This window comes from Mus pahari, chromosome 16, assembly GCF_900095145.1.
Source record: "Mus pahari chromosome 16, PAHARI_EIJ_v1.1, whole genome shotgun sequence".
NCBI classification, from domain to species: domain Eukaryota; kingdom Metazoa; phylum Chordata; class Mammalia; order Rodentia; family Muridae; genus Mus; species Mus pahari.
The window spans coordinates 11,599,901-11,621,240 of NC_034605.1; the positions used below are offsets into that span (position 1 = coordinate 11,599,901).

General features: G+C 43.6%; 1 protein-coding gene across 2 annotated transcripts in view; it reads left to right on the plus strand.

Moving 5' to 3' along the window:
- Positions 1 to 4,288: 4,288 nt before the first annotated feature.
- Pitrm1 (pitrilysin metallopeptidase 1) overlaps positions 4,289 to 21,340 on the plus strand; it is a 32,293-nt gene continuing 15,241 nt past the window's right edge. Inside the window, exons 1-15 of one of the 2 annotated variants that reach the window (XM_029547567.1) lie at positions 4,289 to 4,368; positions 5,709 to 5,811; positions 8,458 to 8,564; positions 9,031 to 9,182; positions 10,735 to 10,849; positions 10,933 to 11,029; positions 11,943 to 12,103; positions 13,164 to 13,290; positions 13,544 to 13,632; positions 15,342 to 15,470; positions 16,027 to 16,140; positions 16,542 to 16,638; positions 18,009 to 18,143; positions 19,402 to 19,541; positions 21,224 to 21,336. In XM_029547567.1, coding sequence (XP_029403427.1) covers positions 4,313 to 4,368; positions 5,709 to 5,811; positions 8,458 to 8,564; positions 9,031 to 9,182; positions 10,735 to 10,849; positions 10,933 to 11,029; positions 11,943 to 12,103; positions 13,164 to 13,290; positions 13,544 to 13,632; positions 15,342 to 15,470; positions 16,027 to 16,140; positions 16,542 to 16,638; positions 18,009 to 18,143; positions 19,402 to 19,541; positions 21,224 to 21,336 — 1,735 coding nt within the window. In that variant the 5' untranslated portion in view covers positions 4,289 to 4,312. The remainder of the gene's footprint in view (positions 4,369 to 5,708; positions 5,812 to 8,457; positions 8,565 to 9,030; positions 9,183 to 10,734; positions 10,850 to 10,932; positions 11,030 to 11,942; positions 12,104 to 13,163; positions 13,291 to 13,543; positions 13,633 to 15,341; positions 15,471 to 16,026; positions 16,141 to 16,541; positions 16,639 to 18,008; positions 18,144 to 19,401; positions 19,542 to 21,223; positions 21,337 to 21,340) is intronic. The other variant, XM_029547568.1, reaches the window with a different exon arrangement.

Consider the following 21,340-nt stretch of genomic DNA (forward strand, 5'->3'; position numbering starts at 1 on the left):
TGTTGTATAAGCCTTGAAGCACTGTCCAAAGATGCCTGCTTCCACATCCCAAGAACCTTATCTAGAACAAGTCACAGTGATCTAAGGAGGCAGAGCCAAGAGGACACATGGGAATTGCTGGCCATCTAGTCTAGTCAAATCAGTGAGCTTGAGGTTCAGTGAGAGGTTCTCTCTCCAAAAAGGAGATAAAAGGCGAGGAAGACACACAGGATCAACCTCTAGCCTCCACAAACAAGGACACACACACACACACACTCACACACATACACACAATTCATAAAAAGTAGATATCATGGAACATATTTAGAAGCAGGAAGAAAATCTAACCATCCAAACTACTTTGAATTTGTCTACACTTTCCTCCTTTTATTTAGAAAGAGTCTCATTACATGTCTCAGGATGAGACACAATATTCAAACTCACAATATTCTGCCTCTTGGGTGCTGGGTTTACCTAGGAGTGTATGCACAACTGGACCAAGTCCAAATTTATTTTAGTTGGGAGTAGGTTTAGCAACAGGGTCTCATGTAGCCCAGGATGGCCTCAAATTCACCATATAGTTGAGGCTATCCTTAAATTCTGATCTTCCATCTTCCTCTCGAGTTCTAAGACAATAGGTCTGTGCACCATCTTGGGCTGCTCCTAGTTTAAATTTCTTTGTGAACAGTATTCAATGGACAAAAAATAAAACTGGAAATTGAAGTCAGTGTTGTAATCAACATTACAAGTGTCTTTGCTGTGTCACTCAGTCTCATGATGCTATAAAGTAGAAGAGAACCAGTAAGCATGGAGGTATGTGTCAAAAACACGTGAACATTTTTGGTAAGGAATGTTTAAAAAGAAAAAGAAAGTATATTTCAGATTAGAAACAATTTTATATAATAAAATCAGATTTGATCAGAGATAAAAATAGCTGGTGTGGTGGTTTGAATGTGCTTGGCTCAGGGAGTGGCACTATTAGGAAGTATGGCCTTGTTGGAGGAAGTGTGTCACTGAGGAAGTGGGCTTTGGGACCTTCCTCCTAGCTGCCTAGTCTGCTCCTGCCTTCCTTTGGATCAAGATATAGAACTCTCAGTTCCTCCATGCTTCTTGCCATGATGATAATGGACTGAAACTCTGGGTCTATAAGCCTATAAGTTCCCTATTAAATGCTGTCCCTTTTAAAAGTTGCCTTGGTCGTGATGTCTCTTCCAGCAATGAAACCCTAACTAAGACAGCTGGATTTTCTTCTTTTTTTTTTTTCAAAATAAAAAAAGAGGAATGCAAAGGCAGGAAGCTTAAGCACACCATAAAAGGTCACAAAAGGTTTGTAAAAGATAAAACTCAAAGATGCTCCCTGTATCATGAGTAAACATTGTTGAAATTCCTAAGGTCAAAATCCAGGTCATTGACGTAGAACTGAAATCTGCGTTTTGTTGAAAGCAATAGGTTTTTCAAAGGTATTTATCTACTCATGGTAATATTTACAAGCACAAGAACAAGGTTTTAGGTTTTTAATATAATTATATTTTATGTTATGTTTTGTTCTAGATTTGTTAAATTTTTATCTATTTGAAAACTTGTACCTTACTAAACTCAAGATTAATTTTAAAATCTGTTAGCTTTTATTTAAACTTTGCTTAAATGCTAACCCCCAAAGTTAAACTAAACTCCATTAGTTCTTCTGTAGAACTGACAAAACGTCTGAGTGTTCACCAACAAAAGCTTACAAGTCAAATCCACGGGGGCAGGAGGCTAAAAAGATAGCCAATATCAAGGACAGGACAGACCCAAGGAGTGATGAGACCCTTGTATAAGTGGTCCCACATCTCCAGCCAGCCATAGTCCCTCCATCTGAGACGCTAAGGGTGCTCCAGATGCTGATCTCTAACCACAAAAAGCCCTGCAAAGGATGAGGCTGAAGCCAAGGTGTCTGCATTTCTGAAGCTATGCCGGAATTTTCCTGTGTCTGTCCTAGCTTCTGGTGGCTTACTGAAAATTCTAAACACACATTCCTTGGCTTATGGAAGCATTATTCTAATTTTTGTCTTTATCTTATCTTTGCACTGGGTGTGTGTGTGGGTGTGGGTGTGGGTGTGTGTGTGTGTGCCTTTGTGCAATCTGAGAGAGACAGAGACAGAGACAGAGGCAGAAAGAGAGGGAGAAAGAGACAGAGACAGAGAGTCAGAGACAGAGAGAGAGAAAGAGGAGACAGACAGACAGACAAATCATAAAGGAATAGACTGTACTGCTAATGCCTTCTTCCAGGGCTTGAGTACCTGTGAGAAGCCTTTTCTTGAAGCAATGTATTTGGGGGTCAGGACTCCCATACCATTTTGTGGCATCATACATAAACCTCTAGAACCCCAATACTCACTTGGTTATCCTCATACGTTACAACTTATAATGCTAAAAATAACTTACTTGCTAGCCTTACTAAAATAATGATTTTCACTGTGATACAGAACCTGCCTTTTGTAATACAGAAAATTGCAGCTTGTGGTATTCATTTCAACATTGCAACTGCTGTTATTAATAATAGTTTAGCTTACACACAAATCTTAACATTAGGTCAAATGCTACTTGGAATAAATATTTATAAATTCTGACCGTGTGCGTATCTAGGTTATCCACAGTGAGGTTGTGTCCTGTGGGAACACACTAGTACCTAGTAATTACTAGATTTATGGAGTATCTATTCCTTAGAGAGAGGGGTAAACACTATAATACCCAGAGCCTCTGATTCCTGAGCATTCAAAACAGGCTTAATAATACCCAGCTGTCTCCCTCAAGATCATAGAGTCCATGTGAAGCCTCGTTAATATGCATCACTCCAATCCTCCATAGAAGAAAGGAGTACAGTGTGCTTGTAGGCACCTGTAGGTTCCTATCATTACTGTAGTCGAGGATCATTTGAGTTCATCAACAGGAAGGTACTTTAGCTTCAGCCAGGGCTGTAGTATAGCACGTCTTGGGTGGGTGTCTTATGGATTTTGAACACACTATATCACCCTCCATGTTTAAGCTGGAGCCTTTACATGTTTAAACAGATCCCACTTCTCCGTTGGCATCTTATTTTTATAAGTGTAGATTAAGGAAAGGGGAGATGCCAGTCTTCTTACATGAATGGCACCAGGGACAAGAAGAGGAAGGAAGGCCAAAGCAAAGTTTGAAAAACTGAAGTGTCCTGATGTTTTCCTAGTCCCACCCAAACACTCTTTAAGTGTAGTGAATCCCAAATTCACGGGAGTAGGCCCAGCCTCACTCAGGCATTGATCTCTTCAGGTCTCCTGGTTTCTGAGAAGAGCCTGCCGGGACGTTGCACACCCTAAGACACACCCGTGCCTTCTTTCTAAACTCGAAATGGGCACAGGAGCAAGAAGAGCACATGCAGTGAACTACAAGTCCTTGCTGGAGCTCTGAGCTGTCCCAGGTGTGCTGGGGAATGTCTGTGAGGGGAATATAGCTAATGGTGCTATCTTGGAGTTGGGGACTTGGGTTCCTGCTAGTGTAATATCCTTGAAGCAAAACCCCAAGAGGCTGAGACACTGGCTGTGTATCATCTGAACCTTTCCCACCTATCTGGTGCTACAGATGGACGAAGCAGGTTCACCGTTTCATTTGAGCTGCCCACACAGGATTCAGGGTTCACACCACTTCACCCTAGACAGCTCTGCATCATGCTCTGCCCCCTCATCTGCTATGCTCCCCAGCCGAAGCCCTACCTCACATCTGCACCAACCTGGTCCAAAACCTGCAAAAGCTCGGTCCTTCACTCATGATATCCCACCACTCACCTGAGCCTGACCGGCTCCTTCCCTGTCTGGGACCGGTTCCTCATCAGCAAAACTCTACCCATCATCTGCACAACTCCCTCTGCCTTCCAATAACTCCTCCCACCTTGTCCTTTCCTGCCCAAGTACCCCAGCATATGCTCCGTCCCTTATTTGCTTACACCGGGTTCTTACTCACATCACCCTGACCCTCATTGCCCTTCATCAGCAAATGCCCTGTTTCTTATTGCTCGGGATTGGTTCCTTCCAGCAAAGCCCCCCTATCACTAGCCATCCCACTCCCTCCCTCCCTCCCGGCAACCACACTCGGCTCTCTATTCGTTCTCCCGCCCGTTTTCCTGCAACACCCATCACTTAGCACTGGCTCTCCACTCTCCCAGCACCTCGCTCCTCCCCACGGCGGAGGACCCTCCCTCCAGCCTATTAGAGACGTCGTCTCCATTCCACCTATCCAATGAGAATCTCGAGACCGTTCCCCGCCCCGCGCCGTGCGTCAGGTTAAAGGCAGTCCCACACAGGCCCCACGCTGGTCACATGCCATGTGGCGCTTCAGCGGTCGGCGGGGACTCTGCGCTGTACAGCGACTGAGCTGCGGGTGAGACACTCCTGGAGGCAACAGCGAACGGGCAGGGGCGGGGCCGGTATGAGAGAGTTCAGAGTCTCTGCCATCTCTGGGCATGGGTGACAGCTTCTCTGGGGCTCCTGTACCCCCAAACCCTCTTCCGGGCTCCCTAAACCAAGTATTCCTATGTCCTATTTATACCAGAGGACCCCTGCAGGGCCTGTAAATCGCTCCTTCTCTCTGTGGCGGGGTACAGCACACTTTCCCCAAGAAGCTGCTGTCCCAGCTACCAGAGTTGGGGTGACACCGGTACAGCAAGGGGAGCCAGGTGCAGGGCAGTGTCCTGACCCACTTTCCCTTCTGGGACCTTTGGTTTTCCCAGAGAGAGTGGGTGGTCCTGAGTGTGGGTTACCAAGGCTGTTTGAAGTTAAGATAGGCTTTGATGCGGATCTTAACTGTGTAATAAATGGCAATTTATGGCTCATTAATATTTGCGCCGACTCATTTGTGTTACAAGGCATCTTTTAGGGCTCCATGACAAGCTGCTGTTTCTGTAAAGTTATGCCTCCTGGAGTCGAACATTGTGTCGGGACTCGATTTATAGGAAGAAATAAAGGTGCTTTTAAAGAGTGTTTGGGTTTTATGCTAATCCAGACCCTTATATCAGAGTGTAGCCAAGAGTGAGAGTTAGGGGTTTGGGGAGCCTTTGAACTTAAAGCAGCAGTTTTATTTGTGTCTGTAGCTACCAGAATGTCAAGTGTGTGAACCATCCCAGCTTTTTGTCCCTCAGCGTTATCATACACATCCTCTCCTGGTGATCAGCAGTTGAACATCTATATCTAGAATTTTCTGTCTGTGAGGAAAACCAGTCGATTTTAACATATCTCCTTGATGCTGCCAGTGGTGGGGATTTTGTTTTTTGTTTTTTCCTTCTTCCCTCACAACTTTTAAAAGGAATATCTCTGAGATCTTAGCATAGAAAAATGTCATAAACCATACAGTTTGAGAAAATAATTATTTTAAATGAGTCCATTGATACTAGGCCAGATTGCTCTGACAAGACTGTAACTATCTGTTTGGGGTGGTCATTTCCACCAGACTTAAAATTATCTATTTGCTTTTTTCTTTGTAATATCTGTGTAGGGTACAGTCCTACAGAAAGTTTACCTGCTGACTTGATACCCTGGCCAAGGCTAAAAACTTAACTGGAAACACATCTTCTGAAATGTCCAAGATTTTGGAAGATGCAGGATACAAGTTCCTTTTACTCTGCTGTCCTTATCCTCGGGGGTTATTTGCGTATATCACGAAGGTATTCGACCAAACAACTTTCCAGGAGACTCACTAACTTTGAGAACTTTCTTTAAACCCAGCAGGGTACACCACAAAGTATGGAGGGAGAAGAGTGACCAAGCCTGTGAACGAGCTCTGCAGTATAAAGTGGGGGAGAAAATCCATGGGTTCACTGTAAACCAGGTACTCACCCATCTGCCCCACCGTTTTCTTGATGAATCAGAGACAACAGATTTTGTCCTTGTATTCCTAGGACCTGGTAAGTCTCTGGACACCTGGTGGGTGCCCCAGCCAGCCTACAATGAAATGATACCCAAGCCTTAATTGTATCCTTCAAAGCTTCAAATGACACCCCCATTCCAGTGGGGCCTCTGTATGGTCGAATCCACTGATGTTTCTGCACCTGAGCCTGATCTCTCATTTCCATCAGTACAGATGCTATTTGCTGTTCCCTAGGTCTGCTCATTCACATTCTGTCACCAAGTATAGTTACCTTAGATGGGCATAGAACCTTTTTTTTTTAACCTGTCTTATCTTGGAATTGTTAAGAAGAGATCGTAGACCAGTATTTACTTGATTTATGTGAAAAATGTGTTTTGTCGACTCTTTCGCTCGTCTTTGTTTTTCTACTTTTAGATTAAAACTTTTACATTACTTTTTATTTAGTGTAATTATTAAAAAACTGATATATGTCCGTGAGTTCAGGGTTATTTTTAAATATTTCGCAAGTTTGTGACCAGCCTCAGATACCCTGTCTTCAACACAGACACACACACACACACACACACACACACACACACACACACACGAAAGGAAAATCAACACTTCAAATTTTTGGTCACAGGCTTTGTAGTGTGCTTGATGCTTTAACAAATAGAAGAAGGCAGCAGGGCCTTTAAGCTAGAAGTCCTTGTACAGCTGTAACAGATGGCAGAATTTGATAAGCTTGTAGCAATAAGCAAGGTCAGTGACTGGGAGCATCAGTTCCGGGGAGATGAGTCAGGAAAATGGGTGAGAGTGTCATACACTCTCTGAAAGGCTGTACAGAGGAATTTAAGTTTGTACTGGAAGTCTCTGGTATTTCTCAGAATGGTACATTCTTTTTCTGATGTTTCAAGCTAAAGAGAAACTTGAAAGAAGTGGTAAATCATGCTTGTCCGGAAAGCCATGGTTAGGCAGGTATCACATTATCTCCCGGTTTAAAGGACGTTGATCATCTATCTAAGTAAATCCAGAAATGGTAAACCAGCTATAATTACACAAGTGTCAACAGCCCCCTTTATTCTGTCATTTGTGTGGCAGGGCCTTGTGACTCAGGAGACTTGATTCATATTATATCTCTGTCTGCTGGAACTTCCTGTAGAGATGTGGACAAGTTATGTTCACGGTCTCCAAGAAAAGAGAATGATAACCCTATAGTTATCATATTATGGATGGTCTGTGATTAAAGGAAAGATGACCGGCTGACATGAACGGGTGGCAGGACGTGTGTGTGTGTGTGTGTGTGTGTGTGTGTGTGTGTGTGTGTGTGTGTGTACCTGTCCCTGTAGGTGCCAGAGGTCTTCCTTAGGTGTGTCATCCTCAATCATAATATATACATATTGAGGCAGGTTTCTATGTAGTCCCAGGTGAACTCAAATGCTCACTGTAACCAAGTTGAAGGACAACCTTCAACCTCTCCTATCTTCCCAGCTCCACCTCCCAGGAGCTGGGATTACATGTGTGTGCCACCACACTCTGTTTCATATGGTGCTGAGATTGGAACTCGGGGCTTCCCATGCTGCAGACCCTCTCCAACTGAGTTGCATCCGCAGCCTTGAGCCTGTCTCTCACTAAACCTGGAGTTTACTGATTCTGTTAGGTTGTCTGCTGGCCAGTGAGCTACACGAGTCTTCCTGTCTGCCTCCTTGGTGCTGTGGTTATAGACATACTCTGTTGTGTCTGGATTTCGGTTGGTCTTGGGGATTGAACTTAGGTCTTCTTAAGTGTGCAGCAAACGTTTCACTGACTTATCTCCCTAGCCCCCATCAACCCTTTAGCCTATATTAAGGACTCTAGAGACTCACTCAAGTATGAAGTCATTTCTCCATCAATCTCTCCCACTGTTTCCTCCCTGGAGAGTAGGGATCATTCATTTTTATTGCAGGCATTTATTCTATAGTTCACCGGAAAGAACACAGACACCAGGTGGATCTTGAGAACATAGACACCAGGTAGATCATGGCTCAGTAGTCATTAACTCTGAGGCAGGCAGATCTCTGAGTTTGAGGCCAGCTTGGTCTACAAAGCCAGGATATTAGACGCAAAAACCCTGTCTCAAAACAAGAAATGTAATTAAGACCCAAAATAGTAAGAACTCTCAATAGCCTTTAATTGGCTCTTAATTTCCGTGTCTGTGAGATCAGGAATTTGGATAAGGTGGTCTGTCCCTGTGGGGTTCCTGACATCTAGTTTAAGACCAAACAGCCAGTTCTTTGCCAAAAAAAGTAACTTAGTTGGTGAAATACTTGAAAGAGGACCTAAGTTGGATCCTCAGAACCCATGTTAGAATAAAACAAAACAAAGAAAATAAATACCCCCCCCCCAAAAAAAAAAACCAAGGATGGTATGATATACCTGTAATCCCCTAACAGAAGAGGTAGGGACTGGAATTGGTGGATTCCCGATGCTCACTAACCAGTCAGCCTGGCTTACTCAGGAAGTTCCAGAGCGGTGAGCATGCACACACACACACACACACACACACACACAAGAAAAGCTGATGCGCCTATCCTGGTCTGTTGAGTGAGCCGTACTGCGTAAGTCTGCTCACAGTCTCCTTCTCCTCAGGTCACTCCTGTCCCTGAGCTGTTCCTGACAGCAGTGAAGCTCAGCCATGACAACACGGGAGCCAGATACCTGCACCTGGCGAGGGAAGACAAGAATAACTTATTCAGGTTTGTGCTCCTTTTAGGAGCGTGTTCTTCCATATCTCCATCCAGCACACCTACCACGCAGCCTAAAACGAGAGGGAAAAACAGGCCTTGCCGGGGCATGGCAACTCTCCAGTAAACCCAGTACAAGGGAGGTGGGAGCAGGAGGATTGCTGCAAGTTCCAGGCGGTGCTAGGCTACATAATGAGTTCCAGGCCAGAGTAGGCTATAGTGCAAGAATATTTCCACTTCTCCCTCTCTTCCCAAAGAGGAAGATATATGAATTCATCTGCAGATTCTCTCGTGTAGATACATTGAAATTTTACAGTATGACTCGGGGATTCGTACATGGTAGATTCATTTTATTAAACGATGGTGGTATGAGAATGATTTGTTTTATTGATTCAGGGTGACCACGGGTTCAGGAATTATGTTACAGGATATTAGGCTAACCCTTTGTCACCTGTTCACTTTCTTTCCTGTCCTTCAGCGTGCAGTTCCGCACAACCCCAATGGATAGCACTGGGGTCCCCCATGTTCTTGAGCACACTGTCCTCTGTGGCTCTCAGAAGTACCCGTGCAGAGATCCTTTCTTCAAAATGCTCAACAGGTCACTGTCCACATTTATGAATGCCATGACAGGTAAGAAGGACATCTTGGAATCAAAACCATGTTTTGGGGGGTTTGGAGAGATGGCTCAGCGGTTAAGAGCACTGACTGCTCTCAGTTCCCTGCAACCACATGGTGGCTCACAGCCATCTGTAATGGGATCTGATGCCTTCTTCTGATATGTCTGAGAGAGCAACTATATACTCATAGAAATAAAATAAATAAATAAATCTTAAAAAAAAAAGGAAGGAAGGAAGGAAGGAAGAAAAGGAAAGAAAGATAGATAGAAAGATAGATGGATGGATGGATGGATGGGTGTTTGGCCCATCAGACACCAGGAGATAAATTATTTTCTAGGAATAAGAGTGGACTTAATATACAATATTTTTTAAATTATATTTATTTTATATCCCAACTGCAGTTTCCCCTCCCTCCTGTCCTCCAGGTCCTCTCCCTCTGGCTCCCCCAACTCCTCCTCCAGCAACTCCTCCTCTGTCCCCCTCCAGAACAAGGCTGGCCTGGGTGGATATCAATCAGCCATGGCATATCGTATCAGGCTGCAGAAAGACTAGGCAGCCCTCTTCTATTAAGGCTAGAAGAGGCAACCTGGTAGCAGACAAGGGTACCAAAAGCAGGCAGCAGAGTCGGAGCAGCCCCTGCTCCCACTGTTAGGAGTCCCACAATAACATCAAAGCTACACAACTGTATCATATGTGCAGAGGGCCTAGTTCAGTTATCGGTCCTCGCGCTAGGTGAAAGATGTTAGAAGCAGAATTGTTTTAGGGAAGATGATTGATCAGATTATTAAAATGGACATACTAGGGGCTGTCAGGATGGCTCAGTTGATAAAGTGCTTGCCCCCCAAGCATGAGGACTCACGTTTGGAATGCTAGCACCCACATGAAAGCCAGGTAGACTGGTATGTCCTTACAATCCTAAGGCAGGAGCGGTGGAGGCAGAAGGACCTTTTGACTTTTCTAGCTGGTCTAGCTGAATTGGCAAGCTCCAGGTTCAGCATAACACCCTGAGTCAAAATATCACGTGGACAGTAATTGGCAAAAGTATCAGCACAACCTGTGTCCTCCATATTCACTCAAGCTACCGTTGACATGTACCTAAGCATGCCAAACATGTACACACTTATACACATGCACACACAATTAACAAATAGGTAAGTGACATCTGGAGTCTTAGAACAGTGGTATGTGAGTGTTTCCAGTAAAGTTCAGAACAACTTTGGGGCTGTCCCTACAGGCTCTACAGTGTAGTGATTGATGTATGTATTGCTTAAATTAGATCAGTCGCTCAATCTTATCCATTAAACAAGTCAAGCAGCCAATCAAATCAAAGCATAAAGAAGGTGACTGAAGACTTGGTGCTGATGTCTGTTCTTTGAGACTTGGGATTTGGGAAAGACAGAGGCTTGGAGTGATGAGCAGACTGGAAATAACGCATGCGTGGCCTCTGCTTTCTGTTTTCACCGGAGGGAAATACTTACTGAAGGAAGTCAACCAGTGAGACTTCAAAGTAATGAGTTTCTGCAGGCATCTCATATTTCAAAATCTCACGCTTCATTTCTCCCCAGCCAGCGATTACACGATTTATCCGTTTTCCACTCAAAATCCCAAAGATTTTCAGAACCTCCTCTCGGTGTATTTGGATGCAACTTTCTTCCCGTGCTTGAGGGAACTGGACTTCTGGTATGTAATGATCACTTAGAGGGTTCGTGCTTCGGTCGTCTGCCCAGCACCATGGTTTATTCATCCAGTTATCATTTGCTTAGGCAGGAAGGATGGCGTCTAGAGCATGAGAATCCCAGCGACCCTCAGACGCCCTTGATCTTTAAGGGGGTCGTCTTCAACGAGATGAAAGGGGCATTTGTAAGTGTTCTGCTGCATGAAGGTTATCTTTCAAAGAGATCTGTGTGTTTGTATGTAGCACGTGCATGCATGAGTGCGGGCTTTAACATGCCGTGTGTATGTGCAGGCCAGAGGGCAACTGGAGGTGTTTCGTGCTCACCTTGTACTGTATTTGAAGCGGGCTCCCTGTTTTTCACACGAGGCAGTCTGGCCCATGATTCTCTGGGGCATGTCCTTTTCCCTACCTCCCCTCTTGCTGTGGGAGCGCTGAGCTTGCAGTGCATCACTATCATGCTCAGCTTTATGTGTGTACTGTGGATTTGAACCCAGATCCTCACGCTTACGCTTTAACCACTGAGCCCTTTGTTCAGCTCAACTTTGTTAAGTTTTGAAATGTGTGTGTGCTTGCAATATAGGAGACCTGTTGTTATTTAGTCTCCTCACCTCCCTCCTTAAATTATCTGGAGTCAGCACTGTGAGCGGAAACCTTCAGTGGTAGAAGGGTGGGTCTGGTTTCATTATACATGATCTGGAGTGGAAAGGCCTGGCCTGGCCTGGCCTGCTCTTCCAGAAGTACATGGGGTCGTTTGTAAACTCCAAGGCACTCTGATTCTTGTGGCCTCTTTGAATAGCAAACTGGTTATCCTTTAGACTCTATTTGGTACCATTTTGGTTGTGGGACTCCATGAGAGTAAGTGACGTCCTTTTGTCTGTATTGTTAGTGGGCCAAGGAATTCTTGCTCATCTAGCCGTATCCCACCATTACTTTTCTCTCTGAGTCAGCTGGGCAGTCGATGAAAGACAAACTGCGCAGTTAAGAGAGCCAGTCCTCAGGTCCCAGCCACAGATTATGAGTAACTTGTAACCTGTGCAGCTATGGGGTGGCATTTGATTGACAAGTACTTTCATTAACTTACTTATTTTCAATTTCAAGACAGACAATGAGAGGATCTTCTCCCAGCACCTCCAGAACAAGCTTCTTCCTGACCACACCTACTCCGTGGTTTCTGGAGGGGACCCACTGTGCATCCCAGAGCTCACGTGGGAACAGCTGAAACAGTTCCACGCTACTCACTATCACCCAAGCAATGCCAGGTAGGGTTGGGGGTAGAGGTTTGATGGTAGATCAGTCAATAATTGACCCACATGCATTCTTACATTAAGTGATATATGGCTTCAAATTTAGTGAAGAAACACTTGCTGAACAGATCCATAGCTGTGGGTGAGATTGGAGTGTTTTAGTTTACCTACAGATCCTATAGGAAGGACCATTGTAAACATCAACAGCCATAACTCTCAGTTGGCAGTGTTTAGTGGTTACAAGCCACCTTTAGAGTCACCTCTGCTGGAGTCCCGGTTCCCCATCCTGGTCTGTGTCAAGGCCGTCTTATGCATAGATTGTGAATGGTAGTATCCACTCTGGGACTGATGTTCACCATACTCATGAAGCCTTCTGTTGTCTTTGGCAGAAATGAACTTTGTTGTTTTGTTGTTGTTGTTAGTTTTTGTGTGTTTCTCACACTTGCTTGTGTTTCAGTGGGTTGGTTTTGTGTTGTTTTATTTTTTGAGACAGGGTCTCACTGTGCAGCTCTCTGGCTAGTCTCAAGCTCACCATATTGATCAGGTGGCCTCGAACTCAGAGATATCTTCCTGCTTCTGACTTCTCTAAGTGCTGGGATTAAAAGCATCTGCCACCATACCTGGCTAATGGTTGAACTTTAAATGGTAGCTCTGATAGGAAAGAAAGATTGCCTCTGGTATGTGTAGTCTTTTTCCAGATGGTTACATAAGTATAGTGCATGAAAAACATGTAATCTAGTCATTGTAGCCTGAAGTTGAGGTTTTTGAAGTTCCTTATGTTGGGCTGTCAATCTTAGTTACATTCTTATATACATTGCCTATCATTTGGCTTCTGCAGTGTCTTTATAGTAGGTGAAAAATAAAGCTAAATAATTTTCATTTCGTTTAACCAAATCCTTCTGTTAGCTCTGTGTAGTTAGACTGCCTTAAAACCAAAAAGTAGTCCTATACGCAGTTGATGTTCATGGGAAGATCAGCTGGCATATCCTGGTACCCTCCATGTCATGCAAAAGCCTTGGGTGTTGATTGGTGCCCATCTCATGCGACTGAGTGCTGTGTTCCCTGGACTTTGTAGGTTCTTCACTTACGGCAATTTCCAGCTGGAAGGTCACCTGAAGCAAATTCACGAAGAAGCCCTGAGTAAATTCCAGAGATTGGAGCAGAGTACAGCGGTACCTGCCCAGCCGCACTGGGACAAGCCTGTGAGTGCCCCACCAGCTTTTGTGGGTGTTTCCATCATGCCTGTTAAATGGACTGAAGCGCCCACTGGGACTGTGCAGTACAATGATGCTTTGAGAAGTTGTCCTGGGCTGCACAGTAAGCTTTTCAAGACTGAGAGCGTGGTTATTGGTTAAAGCTGACTCTCTGCCAAGTGTGTGCCACGTCTAGATAATCTGTGGTTGTTTAAGACCCTTTGTGCTCTGTGCCTGCCTGAAGTGTCACATCATTTTGCAGAGGGAATTCCATATAACATGTGGCCCAGATTCACTAGCTACAGACACTGCCAAGCAAACAACTGTCAGCGTTAGCTTCCTCTTACCAGAGTAAGTATGTGTTGTAAAATTTATTTCGGCAGACAGTAAGGAAATATACAGAATAGAAGGCTAGGTAATTCTCCGGGGCTAATGTGATGGACAGGTGGGAGGGTTCAAAAACAATCAAGTTTTAAGAATAAAGAACAAATATCAAGGTTTTGATAACATCAGAAGTGGGGTTGGAAAAATAAATTTTGCCAGCCAATCAGAGAAAAGTCTTTTTTTATTATATACACACACACACACACACATACACACACACATACATACACATTTTCTCTCTCTCACACACACATACACAAACATACACAACACACACACATATATACATACATACAAACACACAAACACATACCCACACATACACATACACACACATACACATACACACACATACACATACACACACACACACACACACACACATTCACACATGGTCTCTACAGTTCAGTCTGGCTTGGAATTGCCTATGTAGCTAAGGCTGACCTTGAACTTCTTACCTCTCAAATGCTGTGATAGTAAGTATGTGACACCACTCCTGGTTTTTAATGCAGTTCTGGGAAGTGAACCCAAGTTTTCAAGCATGCCAAGGCGAGTACCTTACCAACTGACCCACATTTCCCTTTCCTACTTAGTATATGTTACTGTTAATTAATTAGGTAGAATTAAATGCTTCCAGAAAAAAAAAAAAATTGGTTTTAATTGTTTAGCTTTTAGGTGAGGGTGGGAGGAGGGGTGAAGGTCACGCCAGGAATAAGTATCCTGTGAATGTTGTCCTCAGGAGAATGTGCCACAAACAAAATTCATGTCCTGAAGAGCACATAAGATAGGAAAGATAGGGCTCTTGTACCCTGCCCGAGTTCTGGCCGCCACCCATGATGCCACCTTCCTCTGTGGTGCTGACATGGTCCTGTTGCTGAACTTACCGTATATCAAGGCATGGTAGAGCATCTTGTGATACCATTTGATGCATAACTAAATTAATTCTGTGGTTCTGAGCACCGCCCCATCCCATATAGTTATTAAAATAAAGTAAAAATTTAAGACTTTCTAGTAAAAATTAGGTTTGATTCAAGAGGCAAGTGCTAATTTAAGAGTAGTTGTAACTGGTTTTATGAGCTTTTAGGGCTGTCGAGATGGCACCACCAGTAAAGTTTGTACAGTCTAAGCCTGAAAACTGAGTTCTGATCCAGAGCTTTAAAACCAGGCGTGGCGACACGGCCTTCTAATCTCAGTGCTTGGGGCGAGAGTGAGGATAGACAGGTCTTTGGGGCTCACTTTCCAGCCAGCCAAGCAGAAGCAGAAAGTTCTAGCAAAAATAGAGAGCTGTCTGAGAAAGCAGGGTGGATGGCATCCAAGGAAGGACTTTTGGCATGGGGTCGGCTTCTGTGACGTGTGTGTGTGTGTGTGTGTGTGTGTGTGTGTGTGTACAACTACAAATGCACATGTGTGCATGCACATACATTTTTAAAGAAGAAAATATGCCACTACTACCAGGGACGAATCTCGGGGAGATGGGAAGTGGGGGGAGACTGGGAAGGGAGGAGGGGGGAAACTGCCATCAGGATGTAATATTTGAGAGAAGAACAGAAAATTAAAATGTGTGTGTATGCGTGCATGCATGCGGGTGTGCGTGTGTATAGCTAGCTACCAGGAGATTGCTTTAATGGTCTCTTCTTACCGCCTGACCATCACTTATATTTCCCCCCTCAATGAAGTATCACTGACACATTTGAAGCCTTCACCTTGAGCCTTCTGTCTTCCCTCCTGATTGCTGGACCCAACTCCCCCTTCTACAAAGCTTTGATTGAGTCTGGACTCGGCACAGACTTTTCTCCTGATGTGGGGTAGGTTGGTTGTATTCATTTGGTTGTATTTGATTAGTCTCACTTAAACAAGTAGGATTCAATGTAGGTGGCGGGCTGGTTTGATTTCAATTGACATGAGTAATTTAGTTAATTTGATTAATTGACTGATTTGTCCTGATGGCATTGACATTTTCAGTCCCCCTGCCTCAGCCTCTGGAGTAACTGGGATTATAGGCCTGTAGTCCAAGGCCTGGATTTATTGGTCTTTTTACATCAATACCACTTGCTTTGTGTTTTAAAATTCATATCATTAAGCATTCCTTAAAATGTTAAGGCATTGTAAAACAGCAGTTCATTGTTTCTAGAATTATTTTATCATAACATAAAAGGTTAAGTAGTACTGACTTTTAGATTTATTTAAAAAGGTATGATTGTACATTTGACTGGCAACATACAGAAAGCAAGTGTCTGAAAACATCACTTTAATGCGTTCTCTAGTGAGACATGATATAAAAGTCTTCAGTCCTGATGTCAGCAAAGTACATCCCAAATGACCGTGCTTGGTTTTGATGGTTTGCCTGTTTCTGCTTTTTAGATATAACGGCTATACACGGGAGGCTTACTTCAGTGTCGGGCTCCAAGGGATCGCAGAGAAAGATGTCAAGACGGTCAGAGAGCTTGTAGACAGGACAATTGAAGAAGTTATAGAGTACGTGTGTGTGTGTGTGTGTGTGTGTGTGTGTGTGTGTGTGTGTGTGATGACAGCCTGCTTGCATCCTTCCTTCATGAGTGCTCTGTGGGAAGGAGACTGAGCCATCTCTACCACTACCCTCTTGATGTCATGGGATGTTGGTTCAGTTTAGTTCTTATATATTTGAGTTTTATTCTGGATTTTTTTCTGGCACAGATTAATGGGGTGGTGTGATATTTTCATGTATTTCTTTGATTCATTCTTATTTTTCTTCCTCATTGTCACACCTCACCCCTTGCTGTTCTTCTTTCTCCCACACCTGTGTGTGTGTGTGTGTGTGTGTGTGTGTGTGTGTGTATATATATAAGTTTCAGCATCTCATTTATTAATTTGTGTCTCTCTTTTTTTTTTTTTTTAAGGAAAGGATTTGAAGATGATCGGATTGAAGCTCTGCTTCATAAAATCGAAATTCAAACAAAGCATCAGTCAGCCAGCTTTGGCCTGACCCTGACGTCAGTACGTGATCTTTTCACCACTGCTGCTTTCCCTTCTGTGTTGTGTATTGTTCCTTCTTTCTTTTTATTTTCTTCTTTTTAAATATTTTAGACAAGGTCCTGCCATGTCACTATGATGGCTCTAAGTTTAGTTGTCCCTTAGCCTCCTGGTTGACAGGGTTACAGGCATACATGACAACGCTTACCAGACCTGCAGTTCTTGACAGGACTGAACATATTGGTTAATACTAACAACTGATTTTCATCTGAGTCTAGAAACTTCTATCCTGAATCAAATACAAATATACTTCTGATTTAGTGTTAGTTTTCTTTCATTTTAAAGATCTTTCAAAAGTGTATGAGTAGCCGAGTGTGGTGGCACACGCCTTTAATCCCAGCACTTGAGAAGCAGAGGCAGGCGGATTTCTGAGTTCGAGACCAGCCTGGTCTACCGAGTGAGTTCCAGGACAGCCAGGGCTACACAGAGAAACCCTGTCTCAAAAAACCAAAAAAAAAAAAAAAAAGTGTATGAGTGAATGCTTATGAGAATTTATGTTCACTCTGTGCATTCAGGAGCCACTGGGGGCCAGAAGAGAAGAGGGTATTTGATCCCCTGTGAACCAAACATGGGTCCCCTGCAAGAGCAGTAGCTTTCCTTACCACTGAGCCGTCTTGCCAGCCCTTTTTAGTTATCTCTCAATTAGTTTGCTTAATTGGCTGATAGTCTTATTTTCTTTTATCAGCTTGGGTGTATATGTGTGTGTATCTGGGTGTGTATGCGGAGGCTGGAGGGCAAGCTCAGATATTGCATCTTAGCTGCTGTCCACTATTTTTTTTTTCCTTAAGACCGGTCGCTCACTGGCTTCTCATCTCGTAGGCAAGGCTGACAAGACCGTGAGCCATAGGTGCTCACCTGTCTCTGCCTTCCCAGCATGCATCACTGTGTGCTTGGCTTTTTTTCTTCTTTATGTGGGTTCTGAAGATCAAACAAAGATGGATGTGTTTGCAGAGCAACCACTTTACCAACCAAACTTTAATTGGGTATTTAGGAATATTATGCTTTTATATGAAATAGATTTATTTATATAGCTAACATATTACATATCAAAAACAAAATAGAGTTAGTAGGCCTCTCTCCAAACAAGTAATGACTTAAAAATTTTGTTATAAACTGTTATGTCTTAGGGCCGGGCAGTAATAGGGATTAAACACAGGGCCTTGAACATACCAGAAAATTGCTATCTGGAGCCTTTGACCATGAGGTTTTTAAGTGGACAGTGGTATCATGACAGACTGTCATGCATTTTATGTTTATGGGGGAGGGGGAGGGGCCCAGCCTAGCTTTTCTGAGGTGATAACAGTGCATCCTGTGTCTAAAATTCTTTGTTCTAGTATATAGCTTCTTGCTGGAACCATGATGGGGACCCCGTGGAACTCCTGCAGATTGGAAGTCAGCTGACTAAATTTAGAAAGTGCCTTAAGGAAAATCCAAAATTTTTACAAGAAAAAGTAGAACAATATTTTAAGGTAAGAAACTTAGAGAATCTGTCGTCTGTCACTTGGTAGTTAGATTTTAGAATATTGAAAAATGTGACATTGCAAATTGTGAAATCAAGATCTTAGTCTATGTAAGTAGTTTCTGTTTATAGATTTTTTTATATGTATGTATGTCAGTATGTTTGTAATAAGAAATATGGGTGCATATACAACTTAAATCCTATTTTTGAGATTATAGTAAGTTCAGTACTTAGTTGTAATAAATCCATGTATAAAATGAATTATTTGATGCTTATTTCCCTGCTTTTACCAAGTTATGCTTACTGTCTGTTTTCTCGTATACTCTACTTAATTACTGAGTGTCACAGTGACCTATTTTGAAAGCTTTCTTGTCATAATTGCCATGGTTTGGAACAAGGAATATAATAATTTGACCTATGATTTCTCTGTGTTCTATATATATATTCACCCCTCACACACTTTGATTGATCTGAGCCCTGGCATACACACCCAAACTAGCTTTAAACTTTCAACCTTCCTGCCTCTGCCTCCTGGGTGTTGGGATTACAGACAAGCACCATCACTTGTAGCTATTGTGAGTTCTTACTGAAGTCTAATCCACTCCCCTCTCCTTGTAGAGTTACAGTTGCGCATCGTGTACATATGCTCAACTGTTGAAGGAAATAACAAAAGCATTTTAAGAACACATTCTTTTATATTTGCTCAATGTCAATTTTGTCGACGCCAATAAATTGTTAGTTTAGTTCTAGAGGTAGATGGGGTGGCACTTGCCAGTGATCCCAGAGCTAGGGAAGCAGAAGCAGGGAATCAGGAGTCAAAGATTATCCCTGTCTCCGTGCTTAAGTTTGAGGCCATCCTGGGCTATCCGAGACTCTCTCTCAAAACAACAAATGAAAAATTGTGGTTCTAGCCTTTCAGGAATTCATAGTGCTAGGTAAAAATTAATTTTTAAGTTGTCTTAACTTTAATGTAATTCAAGATATTAGAGGGTATAGGTTTTCTTTATAATCAAGATGTACATTTTGGGAAACACAGGGATTACAGTAGGCCTGAGTGTAAAACCAGTGACTATGGCTAATGTCCTCACCAGAGAACAGGTTTGCTTGTGAGGGTTCCTATGGCCTGCGTGGCCCTAGCTGCCAAACAGCCCTAATGAAGTTCTCATCACTGAGAGGTGGGAAAGGAGAACTGTAAGCCCAAGTCATGCTGCTCTTGGATGTTTTAATTTGTGTTTTAATATGGGATGTTGTTGCCATGGTTCCCACAGAACAATCAGCACAAGCTGACTTTATCCATGAAACCAGACGACAGGTATTATGAAAAGCAAACTCAGATGGAGACAGAAAAGCTGGAGAAAAAGGTGAATTCTCTCTCCCCGGCAGACAAGCAACAGATCTACGAGAAAGGTCAGAGGGATTGGGGGGACATGACTTACATGATTCGATGGGTGTGAGGGATCCGATTTGTATGATTGGCTTGATGTTCCTTGGGCATGAACTCGGGGCCCTGTGTGAGCCAGGCAAGTGCTGCCCCTCACTCAGCTCTGTCTCCAGCCTTGCACTGTTGATTCTGAGATGCCATCTTAACACTGGCCCTGAACTTTGCATCCCCCTGCCTCTGGGTAGCTGGGATTGCAGGCTTGTGCCTCTCAGCCTGGAAACACTGTTTAGTTTCATCAGTTGTTCTCAATCAAAGGCCACTGTGTGCACCTCCCCTCTACCACCACCACCCAGGAATAGCAGTGCTTGACAATAGGGCATTCTGGCTTGCCTTAAAGGCCACATATCAGTCTTAAATGCATGTGGATCCTCCATCCTCCATACAGCCGTAGTGAACTTTTGACTCCTGATAGCTACAGGAAAGGTAATTTTGAACACATACAGACTTCAGCTATGTCATGATGGGTTCCAACTGTGACATTTGGCTATATCAGAAAATTGACACTCCAGTTGATTTACTTACATCAGCTCATAGTTCCAGTCTACGAGCGACCGTAGGAGGGAGGTTAGGGTGACAGGGAAGTGCAACAGCTCTCACAGCCCATCCAGAGCCAAGATCAGAGTGCAGAGTGTACTTGCCTGTGCTCAACTAGCTTTCTTCCCTCTTAGGCAGTTCAGAGCCCAGCTCAAGAATGGTGGCACCTGCCAGGCATGGTGGTGCATGCCTTTAATCCCAGCACTCGGGAGGCTGAGGCAGGCGGATCTCTGAGTTCGAGGCCAGCCTGGTATACAGAGTGAGTTCCAGGACAGCCAGGGCTTTACAGAGAAACCCTGTCTCAAAAAACCAAAACATAAATAAATAAATAAATAAATAAATAAATAAATAAATAAATAAGAATGGTGGCACCTACATTCAGGGTAGGTCTTCCTCCCTCAGTTAACTCAATTAAGACAGTTCGTCACAGACATGCCCAAGGCATCCTGGTCCGGGTGACTCCAAGTTGAAGGTTGAAGTAGGGCAATAGCACAGGACATTAATGTTAACACTCACGTTCCAGAAGGTATGTTTCCTGTACGCAGGCTCTGCAGAGCCCCTTTAATGTGGCACAGCACCGGTGCGTTCAATGCTTGTTTCATGCAGTGGGGTTTTTAAATCATGTGATTCGGTATTTGGAAATTTTATGAGTTAAAGTCGAGGCAGAAAATGCCTGGAGCTAGGAAAAGGCTTATTAGGGTTAATTGTCAGTGTCGTTGGTGACAGACTGGCATGAAAGACGAAAGTCCTCACCACAAGGGAGGGGCCTTTTGCTTTGAGGAAAGGGAAAGGAAAAGTAGCTGAGTGTTTCAGATATCAACTGTGAGGTACACAAGCAAGGAGCACTGGGGTGCCAGGGTAACTGCAGAGTCTCCCAGTGATGTTGGTTTGCCTAGACGTGGTGCAGCAGGTCCCTTACCCGCTGTGATGTTCAGATCCTCTCAGCTTGGCTCAGAGTGGCTCACGTTGGATCTTGGATAATGAAGAATAGCATATCCAGATCCTAAAACCCTAAACCACAGGCTTTGGGTTTTGTTTTTACTTTTTGTTTCTTTGTCTCTTTCTTTCTTTTTTTTTTTTTTTTTTTTTTTTTCTTTCTTTCTTTGCTCTTTTTCTTTATATCTACAGACGTATCAGAGTAAGCATCAAGACGCCTCCTGCCTCCCGGCATTGAAAGTCTCGGACATTGAGCCCTCCATGCCTTTTACCAAGTTTGACATCGGCCTTGCAGG